Raw genomic sequence first — 26195 nt, 5'->3', positions numbered from 1 at the left:
TGAAATATGATTAATGCATAATTTATTTTATTTTCAATTATAATTTTATTTTAATGTATGAATTGAATGTATTGTGTTAACTGAGTCTTAAATATTATTTAAAGCAATTAAACAATTAGAAAGCAAATAAAAAAATAAAAAAATATTAAATGAAAATTAACCAATAAAGAAAGACCAAAACCTTAATTTTATAATAATAAGACACAATTATTCTCCTTCATATAATAAGACAAAACCGTTTTCGTTGCGTGGATGTAGGGATTTGGTTTGTTTATTCTCATCTTCAATCTATAGAAACATCTATACGATTATACCTCACGTGAATGTAAGCCACATAGTGGAGATGGGCTCAAGTGAGTCCACCAAAGTTTCCATCTCCTACCATAACTGTGTCATTACCTTCGTAGGTTGTTGCAGAGTGTAAGTTGTCCGTCGAGGGTGTCACATGTGCTGTTGCTCCAGAATCAGGATGCCACTCGTTGCCATCAGAGACTCGAAGAGACGAGAAGGCTTGAACTGCCTCAGCTTGGTAGTTGTTGTCGAAGCGATTGTAGCACTTGAGAGCAGTGTGGCCAGTACGACCGCAAATCTGACACACTGGACGCTGACCAGAGGATGGTGAGGAAGATTGGTGTTGTGTGAAACCTCTTCCTCTTGTAGAGTAACCTCCCCTTCCTCTGTTTTGTCCAGAACCGCGACCACGACCTCTTGAAGCAAACTGAGGGTCAGACGGGTTCGTCTTCTCCGTGTTGAAGGCAAGATGAGGAGTGACTGCAGTAGCATCTTCATAGGATTGGAGCTTGCAGTCAAAGCTCTGAACTTCATTGACCACATCGTTGAACGTTGGGGTAGGAAGCTTTGTCAGAGAGCTTTGTATGACTGTGGCTATCGGATCATATTCTCTCCCCAAGCCATTGAGAAAACCAAAAATCTTCATAGACTCGTCAACTGGCTTTCCAATGGAGCTAAGAGAGTCACAGATGTTCTTGAACTCGCGATAGTAGGTAGACAGAGACTTATCTTTCTTGAGAAGGAGCTGGAGGCTACAACGGAGAGAGAACTCTCGAGCAACACTGCTTTTGTTAAAATTTTCTGCAAGAGACAACCAAATCTCGCGAGAGGTTTGCAGATTGTGAACATGACCAAGGACTTCTTCGGACAGAGTACCAAACAACCAAGACTGCACAAGTTGATCTGTGCAGAACCACGACTCGTACTGAAGATTTGGGACCTCGTTGGAGACTTCACCATTGACGACGAGGCGAGCCTGAGCTGGAGCATTGACGGCTCCATTGACAAAGCCGATAAGCTTTTGACTGGACAAGAGTGACTCGAACTGTGTCTTCCACAGAAGATAGTTGGTGTCATTCAGCTTGAGAGTAACGGAACTGGTGACATGAACATTGTCAGGAAACGGATATGTATTTGCCATTGTTTCACCTGTTAAGGTTTACGCAAGCTCTGATACCATAAAAGACTTGAGAGAGATTTTGTAAAAACTTTACTTTTCTCAAAAATTTACAATGTTGATTTACATTTCTCTTATATAGACCTTATGGAACAATCTAGAATAGGTTAGACAATTGGTATAGCTGTCATGATGAGTCACCAGGTTGAGGTTGCAGAACGTTGAATCTATTGTCGTGAAGTAACAATGGTTTCGTCGTCTTCTCCGTACTCTGCTTTTGAGCTGTCTCTTTGTTCTTCTTATCTTCAGCTTCTTTGACTGTTGCTGGGCTTGTTATGGAAACTTTGGTGGACTCACTTGAACCCATCTCCACTATGTGGCTTACAAAAAGAAGCCAAATCTGTGGCTTCTCTGTATTGCCTTATTTTGTATTCGATCAGTCTGAATATTTCAGATATTGAATTAAAGCTCGAAATCAACATCAATAATCTCCACTATGTGGCTTACAAAAAGAAGTCAAATCTGTGGCTTCTCTGTATTGCCTTATTTTGTATTCGATCAGTCTGAATATTTCAGATATTGAATTAAAGCTCGAAATCAACATCAATAATACAGCTAGACATCTTCACGTATGGTATAGATATTTCTATAGATTGAATGATAAACAAAGCAAATTCTTGCATCCATGCAACGAAAACGGTTTATCTTTTTATATAAAGGAGAATAGTTGAGTTTTATTTGTTTGTTTTTTGACGGCAAAGAAAGGATAAGAATAAAAAGAAAACGTTTTGCCATGCAAAAGAACTATAAACGTGGGATGCCTTAGATTTAAACACGAGATGTGAATTAAAAATGTTCCCATTATGAAAGGGAACACGAAATACATAATGGAATTCAATTATCAAGAAAATTGTTATTATTTTATTTTAATTTGTTTATGTTGTATTTCCCAATCGGATAGATGAAAGCCTCATGCACTGAAAGCAGTAGGTCCATGTTTATTTGAGGCTCTTGTGGGTGGCGGCGGTACGCTCCCACTTGGCGTTACTAAATTGACGGTTTGAGTTGATTATAATTTTTTTGTTAGCAGTCTAAAAATTTCAAGATTGATATCTTCTTTCTTACCGTATATAGTTACTACTACTACATACTTACATACCAAGATTCACAAAACTATGTTTTCTTGCCGCGAAAAACCAATGATGCGTCGAAATTTCTCGAGAGTGATAACCGGAGATAAATCTCTCTCTTTTTTTTTAGCTTAGAATTTCAAAGTCAAATCAGTGGCTTACTTTTTTTAGTATGTACTAGTTCTTCAGACTTGAGAGATTCACTTCTCTTGAAACAATATTTTTATTTTCTGGTATGTTTTTTTCATAAGATATTCAGTTATTTCGGCAATTACATGTACCAAAGATAAAGTTGCCGTTATGTTTTAGGAAGAAAGAACACTGAAAACAAAAATGTTACTTAATTCCAGAGCAAAGGATTGAAGATTTGACCCCCCCCCCCCAACCCCAATGTTGGTCTATATTTATATACATACATTTGGGCCTAAAAAAAAGTTATTCCTTTTACGACCCCTGTGTGATTCACTGCACTGATTTGTGAGGTGGTAGATTAACCACGTTAGCTTGCGTGTAAAGAGAGGGTGAAGAGGGATTATCAGAATTTAAAAAAAAAACAAAAGAAAAACCTGGACTGAATAATATAATAATATAAAAAAACAGATACGACTAAACTCCGACAGTGAATCGTTTCTTTCAGCAGTCGTTTTTTGTTTTTATTCTTAAAGGCCGATAATTTATGAGGCTGCTAGAGAAGAGAAGAGAAAGAGAAAGAGAGAGAGAGGAGAAAAAAAAAAAAAAACAGTGTTGTTTGGTGTTGATGGTTGTTGTGTGGTTCTGTTTCAATCCCTAGTAGATTATTTCTGGGTGGCCTCTCCTCTTTAGATACTTCTTATCTTCTCCCCCTCTCTCACTTAAGCTTGCGGTAAAGAAGCTTCCTTTCCTTTTTTTTTGGCTGTTTATTTGATCAAAAGATTTTCATTTTTTCTTCAATAAGTATTTATATCTTTTTTGGCTCTGTTATTCACAAATGGGTATCCTAAGTTCTTGAGTTTCCTTCTGTTTATAGCCTAGTTTTCTTTTTTTTTTCTTTGGGTGGGTGGGATCACTTGAAAAGGGGGACGATCTTAACCAATGAGCTGTTGAATCCGAAATGATTCTAGTTAGAGTTGGGAATTCAGAGAAGTTATTGGTTACTACTACTATTCCTTGTTGGTTTCTTGTTAGCTTTTGGTGGATGATAAATGGAAGGTTCTTCAAATTCTAACTCTAGGGGATTCAATAATACATCTGGTGTTTCAGACAGGAACACTGATTTTTCACCTGTTGAGAGAATCACATCTCGTTCCAAGCCTTCCTCTCATGTTGATGACTATGTCAGAAGCTTGTTTGGTACTACTAGTAGTACACACAAGTCCGGTGAAGACGATTCTTTAGGGATTGACCCTTTTGTTAGATCCTTGGAATGGGGTGATGTTAGCTTGAGACAGTGGTTGGATAAACCTGAAAGATCCGTTGATGTTTTCGAGTGCTTGCACGTTTTCAGACAAATCGTCGAGATTGTGAATTCGGCTCACTCTCAAGGCATTGTTGTTCATAATGTCAGGCCATCTTGTTTTGTTATGTCTTCCTTTAACCATGTTTCCTTCATTGAGTCCGCTTCGGACTCCGGCTCTGATTCCTTGGAGGACGGTCCAATTAGTCAGAAGGAGATTGGTAGCTCGAGAAGAGAGGAAGCTGTATCGAATGCTATTGCAGTTGAAGAGAAAGGAGACTACAATAAGCTTTTGGAGAGACGAATTGAGAAACTGGAAGAAGAAAAGAATCAACCTTTTCCTATGAAACATATATTAGCTATGGAGACAAGCTGGTATACAAGCCCTGAAGAGGATTTTGGTGGTTCAAGTACTTGTGCTTCAGATGTTTACCGTCTTGGCGTTCTCCTTTTCGAGGTTTGTGATTAAAGAAAGAAACAATGTTTCTAATAAAGTATTAACTGCTTTTGGATTCAAAGTTTCTGTTTTTTGTGTTTTTGTTTCGCATGTTTTATTCTTCTTGAAAAGGTGATTAGATGAAAGTTAGTCCCTTTGCAGCTATTCTGCCCTGTGCCTTCAAGAGAAGAGAAGTCAAGAACTATGTCTAGTTTAAGACATCGCGTTCTTCCGCCTCAGATTTTGCTCAAATGTCCAAAAGAAGCTTCTTTCTGCTTGTGGTTATTGCATCCCGACCCAAGTTGTCGACCATCAATGAGGTTTACCTATTGTCTTTTACTTCAGATCATGTTCTTATGTTCTTAGTTTGAGCATTGTTAGTCTATGTCATCTTTTACTATATGGAACTAATTGAGAAGCCGTCTTTTATGGTGCAGTGACTTGCTGCAAAGCGAGTTTATAACCGAACCAAGAGACAATTTGGAAGAACGTGAAGCAGCAGTTGAGCTTAGGGATAGAATCGAGGAACAGGAGTCGTTACTCGAGTTCTTGTTACTTATTCAACAGAGAAAGCATGAATCTGCGTATAGATTGAGGGACACCGTTTCGCTTCTTTCGTCTGACATTGAGCAAGTTGTAAAGAGACAATTAATTTTGAAGAAAAGGGGAAGCTCACTCTCTGATTTCAGTAAAGATGATCATCAATACCCCTCTGGTCAGCCATTGATGAACTTCCAGGCAAACGAGGAGCCATCAGCATTCTTGACCTCAAGAAAACGGTTTAGACAAGGAGTTACGGCATTGGAAGACGATGTTGAAGTTGATGAAGAGAGTCAAGGAAGCACACTTCTTGAAAGCTCTCGGTTGATGAGAAACTTCAAGAAACTAGAATCTGTCTACTTTCTGACAAGGCGCAGGCAAATGAAAGCTACTGCTTCAGGGAAATCATTAACTAGACATTCTCCGTTAAGTAGTGAAAATGGAAGAGGTTCAATGATTGTATCAGAGAAAAGCTCAGTAAGCAACCCGGTGGCACCCAAAGATTTCTACAATAATGATTTGAGACAAGGCGGGTGGATAGATCCATTCCTTGAGGGTTTGTGCAGATATTTATCATTCAGTAAGCTAAGAGTAAAAGCAGATTTGAAACAAGGAGATTTGTTGAACTCTTCTAACCTTGTCTGCGCCCTTGCTTTTGACCGAGATGGAGAACTATTCGCCACTGCTGGTGTCAACAAGAAAATCAAAATATTCGAATGTAACTCCATCGTAAACAATAACCGGGATATTCACTATCCGGTTGTTGAATTGGCTGGTCGGTCAAAGCTAAGTAGTTTATGTTGGAACAGCTACATAAAGAGCCAAATTGCATCAAGTAACTTTGATGGCGTAGTTCAGGTTAGTTTTAGATTTCAGTCTAGTGTTCATTAGTAGCTTCGAGTTTCATAAAAATGAACGTGGGATACATTTGTTTTTTTATTTCAGATATGGGATGTTGCGAGAAGCCAGTTGGTTACAGAGATGAAGGAGCACAAGAAGCGAGTATGGTCCATCGATATATCATCAGCAGACCCGACTTTGCTGGCTAGCGGAAGCGACGATGGAACTGTTAAGCTATGGAGTATCAATCAGGCAATTCTAATTTGAAATGTCGGCTATTGAAAACTGAAGCTGATTTCTCTAATAATGCAGACATCTTAATTCTCAGGATGTGTGATAAAAGATCTTGCTTGTCTTTTAAATGTTTTCAGGGAGCTAGCATTGGGACCATTAAGACAAAGGCCAATATATGCTGTGTCCAGTTTCCATCGGATTCAGGACGGTCTCTAGCATTTGGTTCTGCAGATCACAAAGTGTATTACTACGATCTTCGAAACCCCAAGATTCCTCTTTGCACAATGGTTGGTCATAGCAAGACAGTGAGCTATGTCAAGTTTGTTGATTCATCAACTCTTGTGTCCTCTTCTACTGATAACACACTCAAGCTTTGGGACTTGTCGATGTCTGCTTCTGGGGTTAATGAAACCCCTCTTCACTCATTCACTGGACATACTAATTTAAAGGTAACTTTATCCTAAAATCTTCTTTCTAGACTCTCTTCTATCTCCTGTTTCTGAGTACACATTCTGAAATGTTATGTTGTTGTGATGTGTTGCAGAATTTTGTTGGCTTATCTGTCTCTGATGGGTATATAGCAACAGGCTCAGAGACTAACGAGGTTGTTACAGATAGATTAAACAACTTTATGACAGATTCTCACCTAAAATCTGATCATCTGAGTTTCTTCTTGTTGTGGATCCATTACAGGTTTTCGTGTACCACAAGGCATTCCCAATGCCAGTGATGTCGTACATGTTCAACAACACCGACTCTGTATCTGGTCTAGAAGTGGATGATGCCTCACAATTCATATCTTCCATCTGCTGGCGAGGACAGTCGTCTACGTTAGTTGCTGCTAACTCCAATGGCAACATCAAGATTTTGGAGATGATGGCTTGAGCCTCTCTCAGGGTTAAAAGGATTAATCTCATTGATCTATGCTTCTTCTTGGCAAGAGATCTGCTTTTGTTGGGGGTACTTATAGGGTAAACCATTTTTACCAAAAAAGATAGGAAAGTGGGAAACATTGTGTATAGAATTTCATTTTTTTAAAAAAGGGGAGGATACAAATATTGGATCTTTGTATTTGTATACTGTTATAATTGAAAACATGTCAATAAAAAAAGGTTATAAATTTTATTTTATTTGTAAATTTGAGGGAGATGACTTCAAACAAGAAAGAACTAATCCCAATATGAGAACAGTAGGTGACGTGGAATACAAGGCATCTACTTGATGAAAACAATGTCTAACAATAGTGTCTTTTCTAAAGCCTGCAACTGCAAGATTCTCTATATGTATAATATAAATATATATATATCGTTAAGGACAGTCTCACTCTCCCTGAATTTGAATTCACAGCTCAAAATGATTCCTTTTTTCCTTCGAATTCGATCTATTTACACTGACTATCTCCAGTTTTGGCTTCGTTAACTAACCTGTCCACAAGTCCCTGAAGTCTCTGAGCTCCAGCGCTAGGCTCAATCTTAGCCACATCACCGACCATGGAGCATTTTGGTTTCCCACTGCACCACCCACCAGGAGCAAAACTATCTTTATCATTCCTCCGTCTAAGTAATTCCTTGTCTATCTTGTCAAGTACTTCGTCGTCTCTTTTGAATTTCCTAGCAAATGCAGCACCGCTCGATATCATCGGCACTGTGTCGTTGAGTGACAACACGTGTGGGTGCTGCTGTGGCGGAGTGTCCCAGGAGATGTAGTGGAGGTCATGGTTTATTGCGGTTTTTGCAAACTCTGGCACGTTGCAAATCACTGTCTGGAAGTAACCTTCGGGTGATGAAACGAAGTTGGTGTAATACATTAGGAGTGTTCGTGGTAAATTGTCCCATCCCCATATGCAATACTCTACAAACGGGCGTGATAGAGCCATCCAAGCTGATCCTGTAACAACAACAGCAACGAAAAAGTTTCATCAACACCTAAAGGTTCAAACTTTAATGGCAAGAAGGGTTTTTATCCTTCTGGAATATAGCAGAAGCAAAGAAAGGTTTCAAGATTTGATATGAGAGAAGAGTTTTGATCTTAAGATCTACAACAGCAATGACAACAATGTTTCAAGATTTGATTCGTGAGAAGAAGTTTTGATGCAATGGAGCTAGAGGAAGTAGAGAACTGACCAGTGAATAACTTAAAGGCAGTTGGCAAATTTCGGCGAGGTGTGACCCAGTAAATATCTGATTTGTTCAACAAGTAGAGTCCAGGATCAATCATTAATGGCTGAGCTCGCTTCTCCCTTCACAAAGAAAACAACAAATCAGTCCACAAGAACCCAAAGACTTCACAACCAAATAGGAAACTCAAGAACGTGAATATACTCACTCTTTCCAACCCAGTTGACTTGTGTGTTCGATAAAGTTAAGGTTCCGGTCCAATGTCGAAAACGTATGAAGCAGATCTTCAAACACAGAGATTATCGACAGTAAGTTAATCAAAGAAATGACTGAAAATACTAATCAAAACTGAGAACAAGAGTGAGATCAGAGCATATTATTACCATCTTGAGTCACCAGAGGATAATCTGAAGCACTGAGATTAATAAACCAATCCCAGTTGGCACTTCTCTTAAGAAGAACAGCACAAGCGTGAAGAGTATTAGCCACCATTGTTGGTCCTTTATATGTGACAAGATTAGCCTTGGTTATCATATATACATTCCCGGTTTCGGAATACATAGGATCCTTATTAATCCGAGAAGCCAGCTCTAATCTCTCATCCACGGGTGATTCAAGATCAAGATGAACAACATACTGGTTCCTCGGATGGTACACAGCTCTAAGTGTTCTCCAAAGTTTCTCTACATCACCTTTAGACCCGGAAACAAGGTAAGCAAAACGGGGAAGCTTGTCTTCGTGAGGAGGAACACGTGTTTGTCTAGCGACTTTGGACTCTGCAAAGTCAAACCTCGTTTGATTCTTGGCGAGACGAGAAGGGATGATGGAGAAAAACCCGTTGATTGTTCGTAGGGAAGAGACTAGTCCCATGTTGAAAGATGTTGCAAGGAGAAAAACGCAGACAAGAGATGTGATCACAAGAGGAAATACCCATCTCTTCTCCACGTTTACATACCCCATTGCTTTAAACCAGTGATCATGAGATAAGTAAACAAACTTCTGAAAAGAAAAAAACCAACCAATCTCTTTGGCTAATCCCAATCTGAAGAGACACAAGTGTGAACTGATTCACAGCCCTCTAGGAAAGTACTTCGAGCTAAAAAGCCTGAATCTTTCAGACTCGGACACAAGATCCTATCAGACAACACACAAAAATGTAAAAAAAAAAACCGCTGGTAAGTATTCACTTTTCAGAACCAAAAATAGAAAGAATAAGCAACTGTAACACGCAGCTGATACATATAAGTTTCCAGATTCTCACGCTACATAAAGCATAAAGCTTGAGAATTACGAAACAATTTGTAGAGGTAAAATTAAAGATAAATTCAATCAAGAACGACGACAAGGCTCTCCTCCCAATAAAAACCAACTTGGATCGAGATTTATAATCAATCAACCAGACATCTCAGCAGCTAGATTAACCTCAGATTAAGCAAACTCTTTAAATAGTGACATTACCAATATGTTAAGGGGAAAAAAAAACCTTGTCGGAGATTATCACAGAGAGAGACAATAAGAATCTCGAAGCCAAGATTTAATGTCAAGATCTAATGTTTTAAGAGACATTAGATCTAATGCACTGTAGACTCATCTCTCTTAACAATAAGGAAACAAAAAAAAAAAACAAATCTAGAGATTTAAAACAGAGATCGAGAAACAAAACTAAAAAGGAAGATAGATTTAATAAGATGAAAGAAACCTGGATTTTTTTGGTTGTTGCCTTGTGTGATACTGATTAGTCTCGAGGCAAGGCAATGAAGCTTTGTTCTTTTTTTTCCTTATTTGCTTTGTTCCGCTACTTTATGCTCAAGAACACGGGACACTCCTGTGTCGGAGTTATAAAGTTTTTATATAAAAGATGAAGAGACAGTGAAATCGACCAAAACAAATAAACAAATAAGTAAATAAAAATACGATTTTTAAAATCTATAAATTAAGCTGGAAAAATTCGTAGAGCGTGTGTGATACTCCGATTCGTTTGAAAAATTTGTATAAACAAAAGAAAAAATTCCAAATCTTTGGTTCTTTCAGCTCTCTTATAAATCTCGTTACTTTTTTTTTTTGTTTGTGATTGGGTCTCTCTCTGTTCCTTTAATTCTGGAATCTAAAATAAACGATTTTTAAAAATTTGTAAGTTTTTAAAAAAAAATTAAATTACACGAACTGGAAAAAGAAACCGTTTAGCTGACACGTTTTCAGAGTTTTAAGATACTGGGGGTAGCTTCTAGTTTTTTATTCTCTACATTACGTTTTATATTAAGAGTTTAAGACGTGTACGAGTAAGCTACATTGATTGGCTGATACTTAATCGAAACCAAAATCTAATGGATGAAACTGGAGTATATCTTGTGGATGTGAGTGCAGCTGATTGAAAAAATCTATTGGCTTTATTCGAAACAAGACATATTTATTGCGTTAAGTGTCAATTGGGACTAGTAACTGACACGTATGGTAAATGTTGATAGCAACATGCTTCTCTTACCATAATTAATTACATTTTCTAAAAAAGATGCTCTTTATACACCTTGTGTGTTTATGATGAATTTAGGGAAAACGTCCTGGTTTCCCATGAGAACTATGATATCGTACCAGATGGAGCCCGATCTTTACCCCCGTCCCAGATGGCTCTCCTGAAATTCTTTTCAATCTATATACCCATATATCTGTAATTTACGTTTTGTATCTCCATGAGAATAGAAGATATCATCTATTTCACCATTGCTATAGGTTTAATTGGTTTACTATTTGATTAACCGAGTGACGAAGTTTACAAACCAAAATAAACCTGATTTCGACCCGATTAAAACCTGATTTTGACCCGATTAGAAACATAACCCTCAACCGAGAAATCCCTAAAATCACATTTTAACCTCTTTTTTGTTTTCTCTCGCGACGAACCCTAGAAAATCAAATTTCACCATCGATTTCTCAAATTGAATCGATGGATTTAATAATCCGATCTGGTTTTGGGCAACAAGATGGTATTGGGCAAAGAGATGGTGTTGGAGAACGAGAGTACGATGAAGAAGGAGAGGATCGAGATGAATTTCACGTCGATATGCTTGCTCAGGAATTTACCGATGCTGAAGAGTCGATTCGTCATGATACGTACCCAGAAAGTGACGACGAGGAAGAAGGTCGTGGTCGTGGTGCGGGTCGTGGTCGTGGTGCGGGTCCAGAGAGGGTGTTTACGGATATCGGACGTGGTGATGGAACTTNTGTTCATGTTCCACCTGAGCCACCACAACCTGGGAGAAAGAAGATAACCAAGGCAGACAAGAAGAGGAAGCCAGGTGTAAATGAGTCTCCTGTCAAGAAGAAACCAAAACATAAAAAAAGGATAATGCACTGTGGAATTTGTGGTTCTGATCAGCATAACCGTAGGTACCACCAGAAGAAGAATCAAACACAGGTTGTTAATCGGTTTTTTCTCATTTTATTTCTCAAGATGAGTCTCTTGTTCTCATTTTTTGAAATTTGCGGTTTTTCAGGCTTCTCAGGGTGGTGGAGGAGAAGTTGTTCAAGGTGGTGGACTTTCTCAAGATGGTGGTGGACTTTCTCAATCTGGTGGAGGAGAAGTTGTTCAGGGTGGTGGAGGACTATCTCAAGGTGGTGGAGGACTTTCACAAGCCTGAATATTGAAGATTATGGTAGTAGGGGTCTGTTTTTTGGTTTAAGAGACTAGTTGGATCTGTATTTTGGTCGAATAGACTAGTAGGGTTATGTTTTTGGTCTGTGATCATGTTGAGAACATGATTTCAAAACGTTATCATTCTGCTTGTTTTCAGAACATGTGTTCATCATGTTCTGCCTTTTATGAAATGTGGAATGTCTTATCTTATTAAATGCAATAGCAACACCAACAGGAGTTCACACTCAACACCAAAACAAACAAGAGCATAAAGCAGAGCATACAACCGAACAACAATAGATTACAACCGAACAATAGTTTACAATAGCTCATCATACAAGCTTAAACAGAGCAAACAAGATCATAAAACCGAAAACACATACAATTATACTCTTATTCATCCTACATTGCAATTCAGCTTTTGCTTCCAACAAAACTTCTTCAACCCTCTCACAAAGCTCTTTTTCGAACTCCATTTGCATCTTCTCAAATTTCAGCTTCTGTTCTTGCAATGTCTCTATTGTACGCTCTTTCATCTCTTCTTTTACTCTCTCAAATTGAACACCCAATGTTGCTACCTCGTCCAACAATGCCTCATCGACCCACTTAAAGATGTGGTTATCGTTCACAAGCTAACATTATATCATAGAATACAATGAAAATTGATGAGAAGGATTAGGCTCGGATTTGGATTAGGTCGATGTCTACATCAAACAAAGCATAACATAGTACCTTCTTTGCTGCTGCTTCTCGACATCGAAAGTATCTCCGAGAAGGATTAGGCTCGGATTTGGAATTCTTTGCCACGATGTGTTCCCCACACCAGCATCTCTTAGGCACGCCAACGACGAATCCTCTTTGTCGAACATTTGATGAACCACTCGAACCTCCAGAAACGGTACTCATGGTTGCAAAGATCGATTTAAGAATTTTATGCTTTTAGGGTTTGAGGATTTGGGGATTTTAATGGAGTTATAGATGTGTTATAGATGTATCGTCTCGGGTCGGATTATTAACATCAGTCAGGTTTTATTTTTGGTTTTCTATTTGGTATGAACGGTTTCGTATCGGTTCACTCTTTAAACCGATAACATCCCGATATATGGGTATATAGATTGAGAAGAATTTCATGAGAGCCATCTGGGACGGGGATAAAGATCGGGCTCCATCTGATACGATATCATAGTTCTCATGGGGAACCAGGACGTTTTCCCATGAATTTATGGTAATGTAACTATATTTTCACTCGAATGTGATACAGTAAGAAACTTTTTTTTTTTTTCTGTTCTTTTTGGTGGGGACTGGGGGTTTAAATTTTGTAATAGTCATAGGAACTCGTGAAATTTTGTGATAAATAATTGTTAATACGAGAATCGTTGCTTTCAATCGTTTTCAAGTTAGAAGTCCACAACAGGAGTCTCCAGCAATTATGGTTTCACACATGAGTAGAAGTAGCTGAATAATTATTATTGGCATTCGTGATTCGTATACGACTTTATAATCAAAAAAAAGTTATTGTATGTTGCGCTAATTACGTATTGATTGACATATACAGTATAACTATTTCGCTAAGCGCGTAGAGAGTGGGTCACTCAGACTCACGAGATCATTATTGAGCCTTATGATGGGCTTTCTCATGACTCCATAATCTTTGTATCTCTTTCGACGTTGGTAGGCTTTTCAAATCCCTTTCTTTTTAATTGCTGAGGCCCAAACTAGGTTGCTTTCACAATCCCTTTCTTTTTCAATCTTTGTCAAGACACCTGGTAGGGTCATGATCAAGACAGTGTGGCGGGTCGAACTCAACTCGTCCCACTATAAGTTGGGTAACATGCTTAAGTGTTAGATGAGATATGTGAATATGTGAATATGTGATGTCAGAACGTTGGATAATGAATATTTGTAGTTGAACCAAAAAAACAAATTTGTGAGATGAGCTATATCTGTCAAAATCAAAAAAGAGATAGTATATACAAAAGAAAAATGTGTCCTTTCTATAAGACAAATCTTTTATTCTATATTTCTTTTGATAAATTTTTTTTTTTTTCTATTCTACTCTCATAACCTAGTTCAAACCCCAAATAATAGATTTTTTTCAAGTGGCTAACTAGAATATGTTAATTATTGTTTTCCTCTAGCTTAGTGTTTCAAAAACGTATTCCACCCTTGTAGTTCACAGTCATATTTTATAATGGAAATCTTCAAACAAAAAAAAAAGAATATGTTAATTATTATGCTATTTTGGAGTTGTAATATCTATATGATTTTATACACTATAATGTCAACGGATCAAAACTATCTGTTAGGCATATACAAAAATCGTTTTGCTATTTTGAAGTTGTAACGTCTATATGATATATGTCGCACTGTCGGCGGATCAAAAAACATCTGTCTGAAATATGAAGATACAAAGATATGGTTTTGTCGTTTTAGAGTTTTAACGTTCATCTAATCTTATACACAACAATGTTGGTAGATAAAAAAACATGCATATCGTATAAAAAACAAAGATATTGTTTTGCCATTTTGGAATTGTAACGTCTATCTGATCTTATACGTGACAACGTCGGCGGATCAAAAATCACCTATATAACATATAAAGATACAAATATATCGTTTTGTCTTATTAATATATAATTTTGATTTATGTTATGATATATAAATTTATCGTTGACCAAATATTTTGTTTTTCTCGTTAAATGATTCTATAATAAATATTGTTTATTTTAAATAATCTTGTATTTTCCTCTTATAACAAAATATGTTCGGTAAAAAATAACATTTATAATTGATATTAATTTTTTTGTTCTTTTAAATAACTAATGTTACTATATTCATTTGTTCAGTACATTACCAAAAAAAAAAAACATATATTTTCTCATATGTACCACAACTCTCCAAGGTTTGTGAAAATTTTGGTGCCTATGTGATACAATTGGTGTTAACGATTGTCAAAGTATTTAGAAAACTATATTTATTATGAGAATTACTATCTAATTTGTTTGTGTGGTATATTACACATTTCTTATTAAAAGAAATTTCAGTTTTCCGATAAATTCGACAGCTTTAAACTGAACTAGCTACAAAACTAGTTGACCATATTTCGATAATTTTTGTTTTGGGTTTTGTCCGTTACATAACTTTTTTCACGTAACGTGTATAATAATGTCCATTAAGAAACATTGTAAATTTGTAACCGATAATTAAATGCTAAAACTCTTTTTTCTTTTGGAGGGTAGTTAGGGATACGTGGAGATTAGTCACTATCTAAACATAGTTAAATTGACTGTCTTTTGCTAATTAATACAGCAGTGAAAAAAAAATTGAATTTATCTCTGTATCCCATCAACAGATATTTTCGATAATTACTAAAATCTGCTTGGAAAAAAAAAATCCAAAGATAATTTACCAGCTTAAATCAATAATTGCCTAAATGTTTTAAACATTATATGTATATTATAAATTTTGGTACTCAAAGGCTTGGCCTGTCTCAAGGTTCTCGTCCCTTACCAGCTTCCCTCCGCGTCCTACAACATTTGAATTTTCAATTATAATTATTGCAAACATAGGTTTTTATTTTTATTTTATCTGAAAACAAATAATATATGCATTTAAATTTAGAAATTAATGTAATGACAATTCTCATACAACTATTAAAATAGAAATATATTTTTAACGCATATTCATTATTATATGCAAACAATTACATATATTGATCGATTCAAATACAAATATTTGTCGATGCATATACGACAAAATTAATTATACTGATCGATTAAAATATAAACATTCATCAACGCATATACGACAAAATTAATTATATTGATCAATTAAAATATAAACATTCATCAAACGCATATACATTATGATATGCAAACAAAAAGAAATATCTTGATCGATGAAACTAAAATTATTAGTCAACGCATACTAATTATGGTATGCGACAAAATTAATCATATTGATCGATCAAATTTATATATGTAAATAGATTTTAGAAAAATAATATGAATAGATAAATCTTAGTGAGTTATAGACATTTTTAAAAATATTTTGAACCATCTCATAAAAATGTCAAGTAATGGGTCAATGTTCATACTTTTTGTAAGCATTTATGATCCATAAGTTAAGTTAAATTATTTATTGAATAAGAGAAATAAAGTTTATCTAGACTTAAAGACTGAGAATTAAGCTCTCTTATTACCTTGCTAAAAATACTTTTATGGAGGAGTCAAATCCAAAGAAAGTCAATAGTCAACTCAGATAAACAAGAGCTGACTTTGAATAACCTACTAAGCCTAAGCTAAGATTAGATTTCCTTCTTGTCATTAAAAATTTAAGTACTTGCACTTTCCCAGTCAAAAATACAAGTTAAATTTTTGTATTTAAATTAAAAAAAAAGAAATGTAATTTTTAAAGTGTTTTATTTTGTAAATAAATATATTATTTTAACCCAAAAGTAAAGTAATATACATCCAAAACTATAATCATTATATAAAATTAAAAAGAATTAAAGAAATATGAAAAGGTCCAAAACTTTTTTAAAAAAAAAAACGTACAGTCTAGCAAATTTGGATAGAGAGACTAGAAAAAGCAAAAAAGGATTATAAATACATGTAAATCTCTATTTCCTAAAAAAATTATTTAAGGATGAACAAAGAAGATCTTTTTTTAAAGCCTTGAAGATAGAGATTTTAAGAAAATAGCCAAAAGAGAAATCTCTCTCACCATTTTGATTGATAGATAGAGAGAAAGAAAGACGAAGAACAGAACAGAGTCTCTCTCTCTCTCTTTCTCTCAACCTTTTAAAAAGTCTCGATTTTTTTCTCCCTTTAGGATTTTTTATCAAAGTTATCACAATAAAAATTTCCTCTTCAGCACAAAACCCTGAGATTTTTTGCGAGAATCTGTGTGTGGTGACGACACTCATTTCTCCTTTTCTAGGTATAATCTCAATTAACTTTTTCGGTTAAAGCTCGAATTTTTTTCTTTTTTTTAAAAAAAAAATTTGTTCCTCGATTCCGCGTTTTTTTTTTTTTCGTCTTTTACAAAGTATATATATTGGCTTTTGATTATAAAGGACATGTCTTTTGTTGTTGACTGGGTGTACCATACCACACATACTCTGTTCTTGTTTTGTCTGAATTCTCGTATGTTCCTCAAATCTTCTTTATTCCTTTGCGCGTTTTTTGTTTTGGGTTTTTTTTTGTGACATTTCTCTGACAGATCTTTTTTAAGTCGATTTCAGTTTCGTTTTTGACAATGTCACAGTTGTTCTTACAGTGATTTTTTTTCTCTCTCTCTCTGTTTTTGTTATAAGGTGGTGCCAAAAAATGGGTGCGCAGATTATACTCTGTGATGGGTTCGAGGTGGTTCCTCCGCCGGAGATGAACGATTTGATTTTCTTCGGAAGCGACCAATCTGTGTCGAACTGCGATGTATCAACTGTTACCACCGAAGAAGACGGCACTGTTTTTTCCGGCGATAGTTCACCGGGAGGTGCGGCTGAAGAGGAATGGTCTGAAGCTAAGCCTTTCTCTTTCTACTTTGTTAAGCAACCGGTTTATGATGATCCCGAGATCAAAGCTAAGATTGATGAAGCTGATCAGGAGATTTATCGCTGTAATAAGCTCCGTATTGAGCTCTCCAATGCACAAAAACTCGAGAAGGTGAGTCTTTTTTTGTGATGATGATGATGATGATGATGATGTTGATGATGATGATGTTGATGATGATGATGAATTTGGGGTTTTGGGTTTTATTGTAGGCTGAGGTTTCGTCTTTGTTTGCTCAAATGGAGGGTTTGGTTCCTACATCGGAAGGATATAGATTGGTTTTTGAAGCGAAAAAGAGGGAATTTGATACTCTACAGGAAGCTCTACGGAACCTTCGGTGTTCTAGGAGTAGTGATCAGCTTTGCTTTACAAAGGAGGAGCTTGATCATCTTGTAATGGAAACTGTTTTTTACATAACGGTTTGATTATATCTAAATATTTGGTTTATTGGTTGTCTGATTGTGGAAGTGTTTAAATGTGGTTGATGCAGATTTATATAGCTCATTATCAGATTGAACATGGTAGCATTGGTTTGGAAGATGAGGATTGGGTGCTTAAGGATACTGAGAAGCCTGATGGGATAATTCTAAACGAGGATTCTCTTGCGCAGAAAGAAGCTTCTATTAACCGTGTCAAGGTAAGCCTCTAAACAAAGTTTAACTCTTTGGGGGAGATTTACTAAAAATATTGTTGAAACTAATGATGTGATGGTTTTTTTGCCTCGTTACAGTCATTAGCTGTGGAATTGTATGAAGTAAAGAAGGAGCTCGATGCGATTACATGGAATATTAGCCAGGTGTCTGACAAAATGGGAAAGATTCAGAACAATATCCAGATGTTAAATTTAGAAATTGCACTCATACTTGAGAAGAGGGACAAATCGTATGCAAGGATTAAGATGCTGAGGATACAACGAGACAAAGGGGTACCATATTTGTCTTCCTGTTAACTTTTTTGCTTATGGATGATCCCAAAGTTCTGATCTTTGTCTTCTCTTTTTTTTTGTGTGTGTAGAATGCTGCCTTTTTCCAGAGCCATGCTGTTATGAGGAAAGCTAAAGAATTGGCTGCTTCAGGAAATGTTAGAGATCTTGAAGTGTTTGCCAGCTCTGAGGTTTGTTTGGTTTTGTTTGGGTCTTATTGCAGGATTCTTGCTTAGGTGTCTCTATTGAGCATATGTTCTTGATTCTGTTTTTTTTATAGGTTGATAGATTCATGAATCAATGGAATAATGACAAGGCTTTTAGGGATGATTACGTGAAAAGAATCTCTCTTTCACTCTGTGAAAGACAGCTGAACCGAGATGGCCGGATTAAAGATCCTGAAGTTCAGGTTGTTCGGGAAAGGCAAGTGCTGAGTAAGACTATGATGATGGGAGGCGAGAAGGTTTACAAGGTCAATAGAGAAGACTCCAGCTCCAACTCGTCTCAAGATGGAAATGTAATTACAGATAAACAAAAGAAAGAAACGAGGAAAGAGGCAGTGGACTGCAACAGGTCGAGTGCTGAAGAGAGTGATGTTATAGATTTGGAGTTCCCGGTGTATGAGAAACCAAAGAAGGAAGAAGAAGAGGTCGATGAAGAAACGTTGAAGGAGAGGAAAAGAGAAGAGCAGTTAGAGAAAGCTCGGTTAGCAATGGAAAGGAAGAGGAAGCTGCAAGAGAAAGCTGCTGCTAAAGCTGCTATAAGAGCTCAAAAGGATGCTGAGAAGAAACTCAAGGCAAATTATATTATCCCATTTCGATTTTTTTTAAGATGTCAATGAACTCTTCCTTTACATTGGTCTGTTTTCTAATTCTTTGTTTTGTTTTCAGGAGTGTGAGAAGAAGGCCAAGAAGAAAGCTGCTGCAAATTCTCCTTCAGAATCAGACCAATCACGAGAAGTGATCAATGAGCTGGAAAAGGTTAGGACGTTAACAGCTTCAGGGAAAGAGAAGCACCAGAAGGATAGATCATTGTTTCCAAAGCAAAGAAGTTTCAGGTACAAACACCGTGGAAGAGGAACCGAAGCTCTCCCTAAGGCCATCCTAAACCGTAGAAAGGCTCATAAATATTGGGTTTGGGGACTTTCCTCTGCTGCACTTGCTTGCGCACTCTTTCTCGTGTTTTTACTTCTAAGGTAAACTGAGAAAAAGAAAGAGACATTGAAAGGTCTTGTGACTTTGCCTAATTGGAGAGATGGAGTGAGTGAAGGAAGAGCTGCAAAGTTAGCGTGTAGTTTCTCTATAGTAGGTTCATAACCTTAGTTATTATTCTTAGTCAATGTTTCTGTCTCTTTGGAGAGTTGTCTGAAAAAAAAAAAAAAAAAGAGAAACAAAAATTAGCTTCTTCCATTTTCTGTCTCTCGTTTCATATTTCAGAAGAAGCTAAATCTAGTTTTCAAAAATTTAGCATCCAGGTGGTTTAAAGGGACCTTTAATCAAGCACCTAACGTCCTTAAAATCTAACTCATCTTCAAGCCCACAGGTAAAGAATTCATTGTGAACTTGCTTCAGGAATTTCAGAAGATTCATCAATACTCTTTTGCTTCTACTCTCGTCACTCTTCCTCTCTGCATAAGATGGTCTTGACTTAGTGTATTTGTGATCGTTTCTGAAATAGAAGTATTTTGTGACCTCCAACAAGTTTCTCTGATGATGAGGCCAAGCACCTACCTTATCATCCACAATAACGATTCCACGTTCATCAGCTAAGACAAGATCAAGTGTCTTCGTGCCAGGACTCTCTTCCCTAGTTATCACTCGATCCCCGAAATAGATTTTGTTTGGATCAATCATCCTCACAACAGCGTGACCGTAACTCGAACGGCCTTTTGTGTAAGCAAACATAGTAAACAGCTTGTTGGCTTCTTTAAGGAACTCTTCAACAAAAGGTCGCAACTTAATTATTAATCTACCGTCATAGGTCCGCAGATCTTTCCTTGAACCTGATTTCTCTTCTTTGATAAGATACTTCTCTGCTTTAGTAAGATTTGTAGTCTTCATGGAGTGGATTAGCGTGCGGTCCAAGTCAAGGACTAAGTGAAGCTTCCTATGTCCGTAAACTGAGATTAGGGTTGTGAGATGCTTTGTAACAGATACAGCTTCGTTGCTCAGACGTAAACCGGGGAAGAGATAACCGAATGGTTGGCCTTCGACACAGCTCACCTTTGTTTTACAGGCGAGGCAGATTCCGTGATCAACAAACATATGACTACAATTACTATTAGAGCAAGACGATGACTCGTTCATCATCTCTGGATCGATCGATCAATCTTCCGAGCTCTCTTTTCAGGAAAATAGAAGGGAAAGAAGATCGTGTGTTTTCTATGAATCAATGGTTTTCGATACTTGAGAAAGATTTGGTAAAACAAAAAGAGGTAACTCAAATCCTCGTGAAACTGATTTATGAATTGGCTGCAAAAAGAAAAGAAGAAAAAAAAATACACATCGATGGTATATATATTCGAATGAAAAGAGGAAAATTACGAAGAAAAGGGTATCGAAATATAGGAAATTTCAACATTGGCTAAATTACTTAACAACAGGGTAGAGAAACCCTAAATTTTTGGAAAAGTTTATAATAACTTACGTTACAAATGACAATATATAAAATCAGACGATCCCTTTTTGTAAAATTAAACGAAATTTGTAATTAGTTGCATGTTATTTCTTCATTCCTTTTACTTTTTTTTTTGTTAAATATTCTTCATACCTTATGTAATACCCCATAGACGAATCATCTCTTCAACCTAACTAAAATTCTAGAAGGTGAGCATAAAAACATAACAAACACGAAGTTCTTTAAACCCTAAACTGAATCAGACTGAAGAGTGACAGAAATTCTAACACATAAAATATGCCGTTTTGCGGAATAAACCTTCATAACAATTTGAATGATGTGATTTCAACCCATTTATTTGATAGGAGTGGGCTCGAACCAAAACATACTGAGATTTTTGTGTAAAATTTAGATCTTACTAGGAAATCCAAGTTTATATGGGGAAGAACAATAAAAAGAGTCCAAAGATAAAACAGTAGAGATTTAGTATGGGTCTACAAAAGTCAGGAATGAAGGCAAGTTCTCACATCTCTCTTATAGATATCGTCTTCATTATAGTGATGGTTAAAGAAGGAGTGGTGAATCTTGGAGAGGAAACTCAGAGCATTTGCCAGTGCTCCATCATCAACACTCTCATCTTTTCTCTCTTCAGAGTAAGATGCTGATGAATCCGAGAGTAGATCATCATCATCTCTTGAAAACATCTTGAGAAGAAACTTGAAAAGGTTCTTGAACATGCCTCCTCTAGCAGCGAGTGCGAGGCTGTTCCTTTTTTTAGTTGCTTTGAAATAAGAGTAAGTTGTGATCTGCAGCAAGTTTGACCTGTTCTCCTGGCACCAAACGTCGTATCTATCGTCGAGGATAACCACCTCGTGTTCGCCGACCAAGACTAGATCAAGTGTCTTCTCAGAGACCAAAACCTTTTTTGCTCAAACCAATTCTCAGAGACCAAAACCTTTTTTGCTCAAACCAATGATAAATTTAGTGATAAATCTCAATCAAGGTCAGATTTGTATAAAGCTGTTAGCTAGCTCGTAAGTTAAAAACCAAATAACTAGCAATAGAAGTAATTAAAAGGAGAGTTAAAACTTCTTCTTTATCTATTAGAAAGCTGAACATATCAAAAGTATACATCAATCGTGTATTCTGTCAATCAGCTACTCCTATAACAGAACAAAATCCTATCATATCAGAACTCCCAGCTCATATACACATATCGAAAATTTCCACTTATATACCGTCATATATTCTCTCTACAACATATCAAAAAAATTCATTTGCTATGTCTTGATCTTCGTAGAAGTAACCACAGAAGTTTCTACTTCGTCTTCATCAGATGAACCGTCCAAATCACAGAAAGAGAGGCGCCTAAAAAACTTCCTGGCTTGCTTTGACCATATGTAAGAGATGAGAACAATCATAGCAGCAAGTGTGGTTAACAAACCAATCAGCTTTAACCAGAATCTATTGCTTGGCACAATTAACCAACTGCCGGAAACAAACGCCACTGCAAATGATATCAAGCCAATCCACATGAAAGCATGACAAACCATCAATGTGTTTCTCTGCACTTTCTGGTTACGAGGGGTAACACCACAAAGCAGACCAAGAGTGATAACACTAAAAGGAACCATGGTGTAAACCGCAAGCATGAAGATGAAGAATGCTGTCTTTTTCCCAACGACTGCCTCTCCATCATCGTTTAACCCTCCTGGGGGATTTAACCCTGTCGACCATCCAACTGTTGCCAGAAAGATTACCACCAAAGCAACGATGTTTCTTGAACTCAACAGTGATTCTTTGTAAACGGAATCAGTCTGCTGCTTGTGTTGATGAGCTTCTTGACCACTCAAGAGTTCTTCTATGTTAATCCTTTGCTCGCCACTTCCCCCTCCTACCCCAACATAACTTGTTTCTCCTCTTTCTTGAATAACCACTCCATTCTCTGTATCATCTTTTTCGCCATCATAAACCACAGCTTTACCTTTCCGACTACGTTCCATCTCAGCCAAGGGCGGATCTAGAGCATTAGTGGGTGGGGCACGTGCCCTGTGTAAGCTTAAGTTTAGTTTTTTCCTTGGTTGAGTTGGTACTCTGTGCCTCTAGTAAAAATATCTGGTGGAGAGTTCGACTCACTTTTTTTTGTTTTTTCTCTTTTTCATTGTTTAATGAAATGGAGAAATCATCTTCGATTGCCATATTTCTTTCCTTTACAGTTGAATTTCTATATATGTATACTAATATTCATGATATTAATTGGTTGCTTATAATATGCAATCAAGTATATTTTAATTTTGGAAATTATATATAGAAAGAAAGATAGAGGTGTTTTTTACTTGGAAATGATTATTTATACGCCAAATAACTGCATATTTTTACTTCGAAATGTTAAATAAGGACACATATATTGAAATTCCACTTCTAATATGCAATTAAATATATTTTAAAACCAAATAAAAAAAATTAAATATACTAAAAGTGGAAGTTATATTTTGTTAAATATTTTATTATGTAAATTAATATTATTAATGGTAAGTGATTTGTGCCCCATACAAATTCTTTGTCTGGATCCGCCCCTCTCAGCTGTTTCAAAGAACTTCTCACGTCCTGCAATTCAATTCATTCATGATTCTCCAATTAAATTAAACCCTTACCGCGAGATTGAATCGGAAAGGATACGCCAGTTGTTCAAGACTCGTACGACGCCTCAAAGAAACTCGCCTACTTATCACCTAAGTTTCCAAAAAAAACTCAAAAAACAGTAAAATTATAGAAAACTTTTCCAAGAATGTAGAACTTTCAATACCATATTTGCGTATTCCAAGGAGAAGACGACGCGAAGAGAGAGTGCGGGTTTCAAAGATTTTGAAAATTTTGATTTATGTTCCTTGAGTAAAAAGTTTAACAAAATACTATTTATATACATATGATTAATTATAGTTACTATAAATTACATTCGACGCTTTTTTCTTGGGATATTAAGTTTTTCTAAACAGAACCAACCTAATTATAGAAAATAATTTTATATATATCACAGATAAAATCATGGTGCACGTATGCGTAGAGAAATCTATTGTCTATTGATAAAACGTATCCATTTAAGTATATATACGATCTCTACTTATGAAGCTTTTAGAAATACACAACCTTTTAAAATTACCCATTAACCCTCCAGTAGTTTCATATTAAAAAATCAAGCGTAGCCACAATATCCATACTCACATTTCACCCCGGATTTACACTTTTTGTTGCATTTACCACAATGCTTAGGGTTAAAGCCAACATTGGTGCATATGCCTCCGCAACATCTTTGTCCAAATCTACATTTGTGACCGCACCGTCCACAATTATCCATATCACCTAAAATATTTCGACAATGCTTCTTGCAACAATACAACAAACTCGTCCCCTTGTCAGCCTTTACGCCGTTGCAAACGTTATAGCCTCCTGCCACATGACATCTCATCCCTTTTCTGATCTTCTTGTAGTGGCTAACTAGTAGTCGGGTTTTGGATGATATTGTTTCATTCGAAAGTATTGTAGGACTTTCATCAAGAATGTAGAACTCTTGGTCTTCTCCATTGGTAGCTTCTTCGGCTAAAACGGAATAAGGATTAGAGAACGTTGCCGCTGCGAGGAGACAGAGGATTAAGGAGATGAAGAAGGGAATGATCAGTTTAATGAACGTACAAGGGATCTTAATTACCATTTAGCTTATAAGGTGAAGATTCGATTAATTAGACAAAGAAAGTTTGGCTTTGGAACACAAAATAAGAAAAAGGAAGAGTGGAACATAAGGGAAGGTGTCGTATTGGTATATATATATTGCCGTAAGAAGATTCATATATAAATTCTAGATTTATAATCTAGTTTTTTTTTTAGTTCCTTAAATTAGGCAAAACAAGTGATTGCATCTATTTGTAACGGAAGGGAAAAAAGGAAATTCACTGCAAAACCTTACTTACAAGAATCTTTTTGCTATTATGGTTATCATTACATCTTTTCTAGTTGTCATATGTTACTTTACAACTTTGTTTGTTAGACATTTATACTTTAACACATTTTTTACTTAACATCAACTCATCAGTTGTTTCTGTTAAAAATCATATAACCATTTTTCGCATAACATGCCAAGTTCTTTAAACGGAACTCGGAAAGAGGTCTCTAGTCTTCTGATTGAAGCATGGCTGATCTAAATTTTCGCAGTACTTTTGCATCAAATGTAGTCGTGTTAACCAATAGTTTTCTCAGCTTTTCTTTCTTATATTAGTTATATTATGGGGAAATATGGTCACGAAATCAACTCCACCCTTCTTTCTACTAAAACCAAAATATCACATTTTGTTCCAACTTAGTATTTTATACTTTCTTCTCTCACTTAGACAATCATAGGACATTTTACTGTTATGCAGAGCACTTGAGAAGTCATGCAGTTCATGAGTTGTCTTACACCGAAACCTATGCAAACCTCGCACGTGTGGGGACGGTAGATGTGCCACGAAACTCGGTGAGAGTCACATGTCCGTTACGCTTACTTGCAAAACCCGACTTAAGACACTCTAATGTTTCCCCCTCAACGTGTCGTTTACTTCTCACTTCATATGTTTGTGACAGTCATATCGCCACCGCAATTGCTCATTACTTATTTTTACTTTACTTGGAGCTTCACGTTGACTATAAAGCAACGTTTAACCGTTGACTTCTGAAGATCCGGTGGAAACTGAAATTCCAATAATAATTTCTTAAACAAACGTGATACAATTTTGAATGTTTCATTATTATCAAAAACAATATTATTTTTACTATGTTCATTGATTCAAGACTGTTGTAACGCACATGACATCTTCTAAAGCCTATATGCTATAGCTTCATGTTCTCTGAAATATCAAGATATTCTATTTATATTAACATGTAAATAATTATTAGTACTAGTACAGTTGAGTAATTTGAGATATTCATACATAAGCATATCCATTAGCGGGTTCCGAAAACAATTAATGGGCCAAATCAGCCCAAATTGACCCGGAAACTATTTGCGTGACCAATAAAGCCAAGCTTTATTGTAAAGTAACATCAAGCTCGTATGTATTCAATGTTTGAGTAGATGATGCAAGAATGTTGATATTTGAACTTTAAAATTAGCGAATCTAGGGAGCTCGTGGGGAAAAAGTCGACTGTGCATTAGGTTTTTTAACACGTTCTCATGTGTGGCTTCTCTGTTTCATTACATTTATTAGTCTTTTCTTGTGGAAAAAATATATCACTTTTATCGATTGTTTTTGTTGTGTTTGCTGTTTACATTGTGAATAAAAAGTTGGTGGGTGACACATGTGTTCC

The 26195-nt window shown here is 36.3% G+C and overlaps 7 protein-coding genes across 13 annotated transcripts; 2 read left to right on the top strand and 5 right to left on the bottom strand.

Moving 5' to 3' along the window:
* On the bottom strand, positions 350-1432 carry LOC104748203. Its single transcript, XM_010469880.1, has one exon. The coding sequence runs from the start codon at positions 1430-1432 to the stop codon at positions 350-352; it is 1083 nt and encodes a 360-aa protein (XP_010468182.1).
* LOC104745830 (protein SPA1-RELATED 3) lies at positions 3162-7145 on the top strand. Of its 4 annotated transcripts, none has more exons than XM_010467185.2 (7): positions 3162-4427; positions 4569-4726; positions 4844-5804; positions 5892-6038; positions 6158-6469; positions 6565-6624; positions 6714-7145. In XM_010467185.2, the coding sequence occupies exons 1-7, from the start codon at positions 3720-3722 to the stop codon at positions 6903-6905; spliced, it is 2538 nt and encodes an 845-aa protein (XP_010465487.1). In that variant the 5' UTR covers positions 3162-3719; the 3' UTR covers positions 6906-7145. The 4 variants fall into 4 exon arrangements, with proteins under 4 accessions (XP_010465487.1, XP_019092565.1, XP_019092567.1 ...); XM_019237022.1 differs by having other exon boundaries at positions 4335-4427; positions 4558-4726; XM_019237021.1 differs by having other exon boundaries at positions 4335-4427; positions 4539-4726.
* On the bottom strand, positions 7174-10310 carry LOC104745831 (beta-glucuronosyltransferase GlcAT14A). 2 transcript variants are annotated; one of them, XM_010467187.2, is made up of 6 exons: positions 9837-10310; positions 9621-9732; positions 8521-9271; positions 8346-8421; positions 8144-8259; positions 7174-7907 (listed from the first exon to the last, which is right to left on the bottom strand). In XM_010467187.2, exons 3-6 carry the CDS (start codon positions 9095-9097, stop codon positions 7402-7404), a joined length of 1275 nt encoding a protein of 424 aa, XP_010465489.1. In that variant the 5' UTR covers positions 9098-9271; positions 9621-9732; positions 9837-10310; the 3' UTR covers positions 7174-7401. The 2 variants fall into 2 exon arrangements, with proteins under 2 accessions (XP_010465489.1, XP_010465488.1); XM_010467186.2 differs by lacking the exon at positions 9621-9732 and having other exon boundaries at positions 9837-10308.
* On the bottom strand, positions 11689-12930 carry LOC104745829 (uncharacterized protein At4g04775-like). Its single transcript, XM_010467184.2, has 2 exons — positions 12501-12930; positions 11689-12400 (listed from the first exon to the last, which is right to left on the bottom strand). Exons 1-2 carry the CDS (start codon positions 12672-12674, stop codon positions 12101-12103), a joined length of 474 nt encoding a protein of 157 aa, XP_010465486.1. The 5' UTR covers positions 12675-12930; the 3' UTR covers positions 11689-12100.
* On the top strand, positions 16389-19649 carry LOC104745827 (proton pump-interactor 2). 3 transcript variants are annotated; one of them, XM_010467181.2, is made up of 8 exons: positions 16389-16709; positions 17086-17434; positions 17533-17712; positions 17811-17957; positions 18051-18245; positions 18335-18433; positions 18523-19038; positions 19133-19441. In XM_010467181.2, exons 2-8 carry the CDS (start codon positions 17099-17101, stop codon positions 19439-19441), a joined length of 1782 nt encoding a protein of 593 aa, XP_010465483.1. In that variant the 5' UTR covers positions 16389-16709; positions 17086-17098. The 3 variants fall into 3 exon arrangements, with proteins under 3 accessions (XP_010465483.1, XP_010465484.1, XP_019092581.1); XM_010467182.2 differs by lacking the exon at positions 16389-16709 and adding an exon at positions 16863-16915; XM_019237036.1 differs by lacking the exon at positions 16389-16709 and having other exon boundaries at positions 17099-17434; positions 19133-19649.
* LOC104745828 (RNA polymerase II C-terminal domain phosphatase-like 4) lies at positions 19594-20889 on the bottom strand. Its single transcript, XM_010467183.1, has one exon. It carries the CDS (start codon positions 20549-20551, stop codon positions 19706-19708), a length of 846 nt encoding a protein of 281 aa, XP_010465485.1. The 5' UTR covers positions 20552-20889; the 3' UTR covers positions 19594-19705.
* On the bottom strand, positions 23860-24687 carry LOC104745826 (protein GRIM REAPER-like). The gene has a single exon (XM_010467180.2). It carries the CDS (start codon positions 24565-24567, stop codon positions 24052-24054), a length of 516 nt encoding a protein of 171 aa, XP_010465482.1. The 5' UTR covers positions 24568-24687; the 3' UTR covers positions 23860-24051.

This window comes from Camelina sativa, chromosome 15 (assembly GCF_000633955.1).
Source record: "Camelina sativa cultivar DH55 chromosome 15, Cs, whole genome shotgun sequence".
Lineage (NCBI taxonomy): Eukaryota > Viridiplantae > Streptophyta > Magnoliopsida > Brassicales > Brassicaceae > Camelina > Camelina sativa.
The sequence above is the reverse complement of the archived record's forward strand: the minus strand, read 5'-3'. Positions and strand labels throughout refer to the sequence as shown.

Bases quoted from the DNA above. Each gene is read 5' to 3' on its own strand.
- LOC104748203 (XM_010469880.1), bottom strand. From the start codon at position 1,432: ATGGCAAATACATATCCGTTTCCTGACAATGTTCATGTCACCAGTTCC.
- LOC104745830 (XM_010467185.2), top strand. From the start codon at position 3,720: ATGGAAGGTTCTTCAAATTCTAACTCTAGGGGATTCAATAATACATCT. The intron at 4,727-4,843 runs GTTTACCTATTG...TTTATGGTGCAG, and splicing joins AGTTGTCGACCATCAATGAG to TGACTTGCTGCAAAGCGAGT. The intron at 6,470-6,564 runs GTAACTTTATCC...GATGTGTTGCAG, and splicing joins CTGGACATACTAATTTAAAG to AATTTTGTTGGCTTATCTGT.
- LOC104745831 (XM_010467187.2), bottom strand. From the start codon at position 9,097: ATGGGGTATGTAAACGTGGAGAAGAGATGGGTATTTCCTCTTGTGATC. The intron at 8,260-8,345 runs GTGAGTATATTC...TTCTTTGTGAAG, and splicing joins AGTCAACTGGGTTGGAAAGA to GGAGAAGCGAGCTCAGCCAT. The intron at 7,908-8,143 runs GTCAGTTCTCTA...TTGTTGTTACAG, and splicing joins TGCCTTTAAGTTATTCACTG to GATCAGCTTGGATGGCTCTA.
- LOC104745829 (XM_010467184.2), bottom strand. From the start codon at position 12,674: ATGAGTACCGTTTCTGGAGGTTCGAGTGGTTCATCAAATGTTCGACAA. The intron at 12,401-12,500 runs GTACTATGTTAT...ATATAATGTTAG, and splicing joins GAGAAGCAGCAGCAAAGAAG to CTTGTGAACGATAACCACAT.
- LOC104745827 (XM_019237036.1), top strand. From the start codon at position 17,099: ATGGGTGCGCAGATTATACTCTGTGATGGGTTCGAGGTGGTTCCTCCG. The intron at 17,435-17,532 runs GTGAGTCTTTTT...GTTTTATTGTAG, and splicing joins ATGCACAAAAACTCGAGAAG to GCTGAGGTTTCGTCTTTGTT. The intron at 17,713-17,810 runs GTAATGGAAACT...TGGTTGATGCAG, and splicing joins AGGAGGAGCTTGATCATCTT to ATTTATATAGCTCATTATCA.
- LOC104745828 (XM_010467183.1), bottom strand. From the start codon at position 20,551: ATGATGAACGAGTCATCGTCTTGCTCTAATAGTAATTGTAGTCATATG.
- LOC104745826 (XM_010467180.2), bottom strand. From the start codon at position 24,567: ATGGTAATTAAGATCCCTTGTACGTTCATTAAACTGATCATTCCCTTC.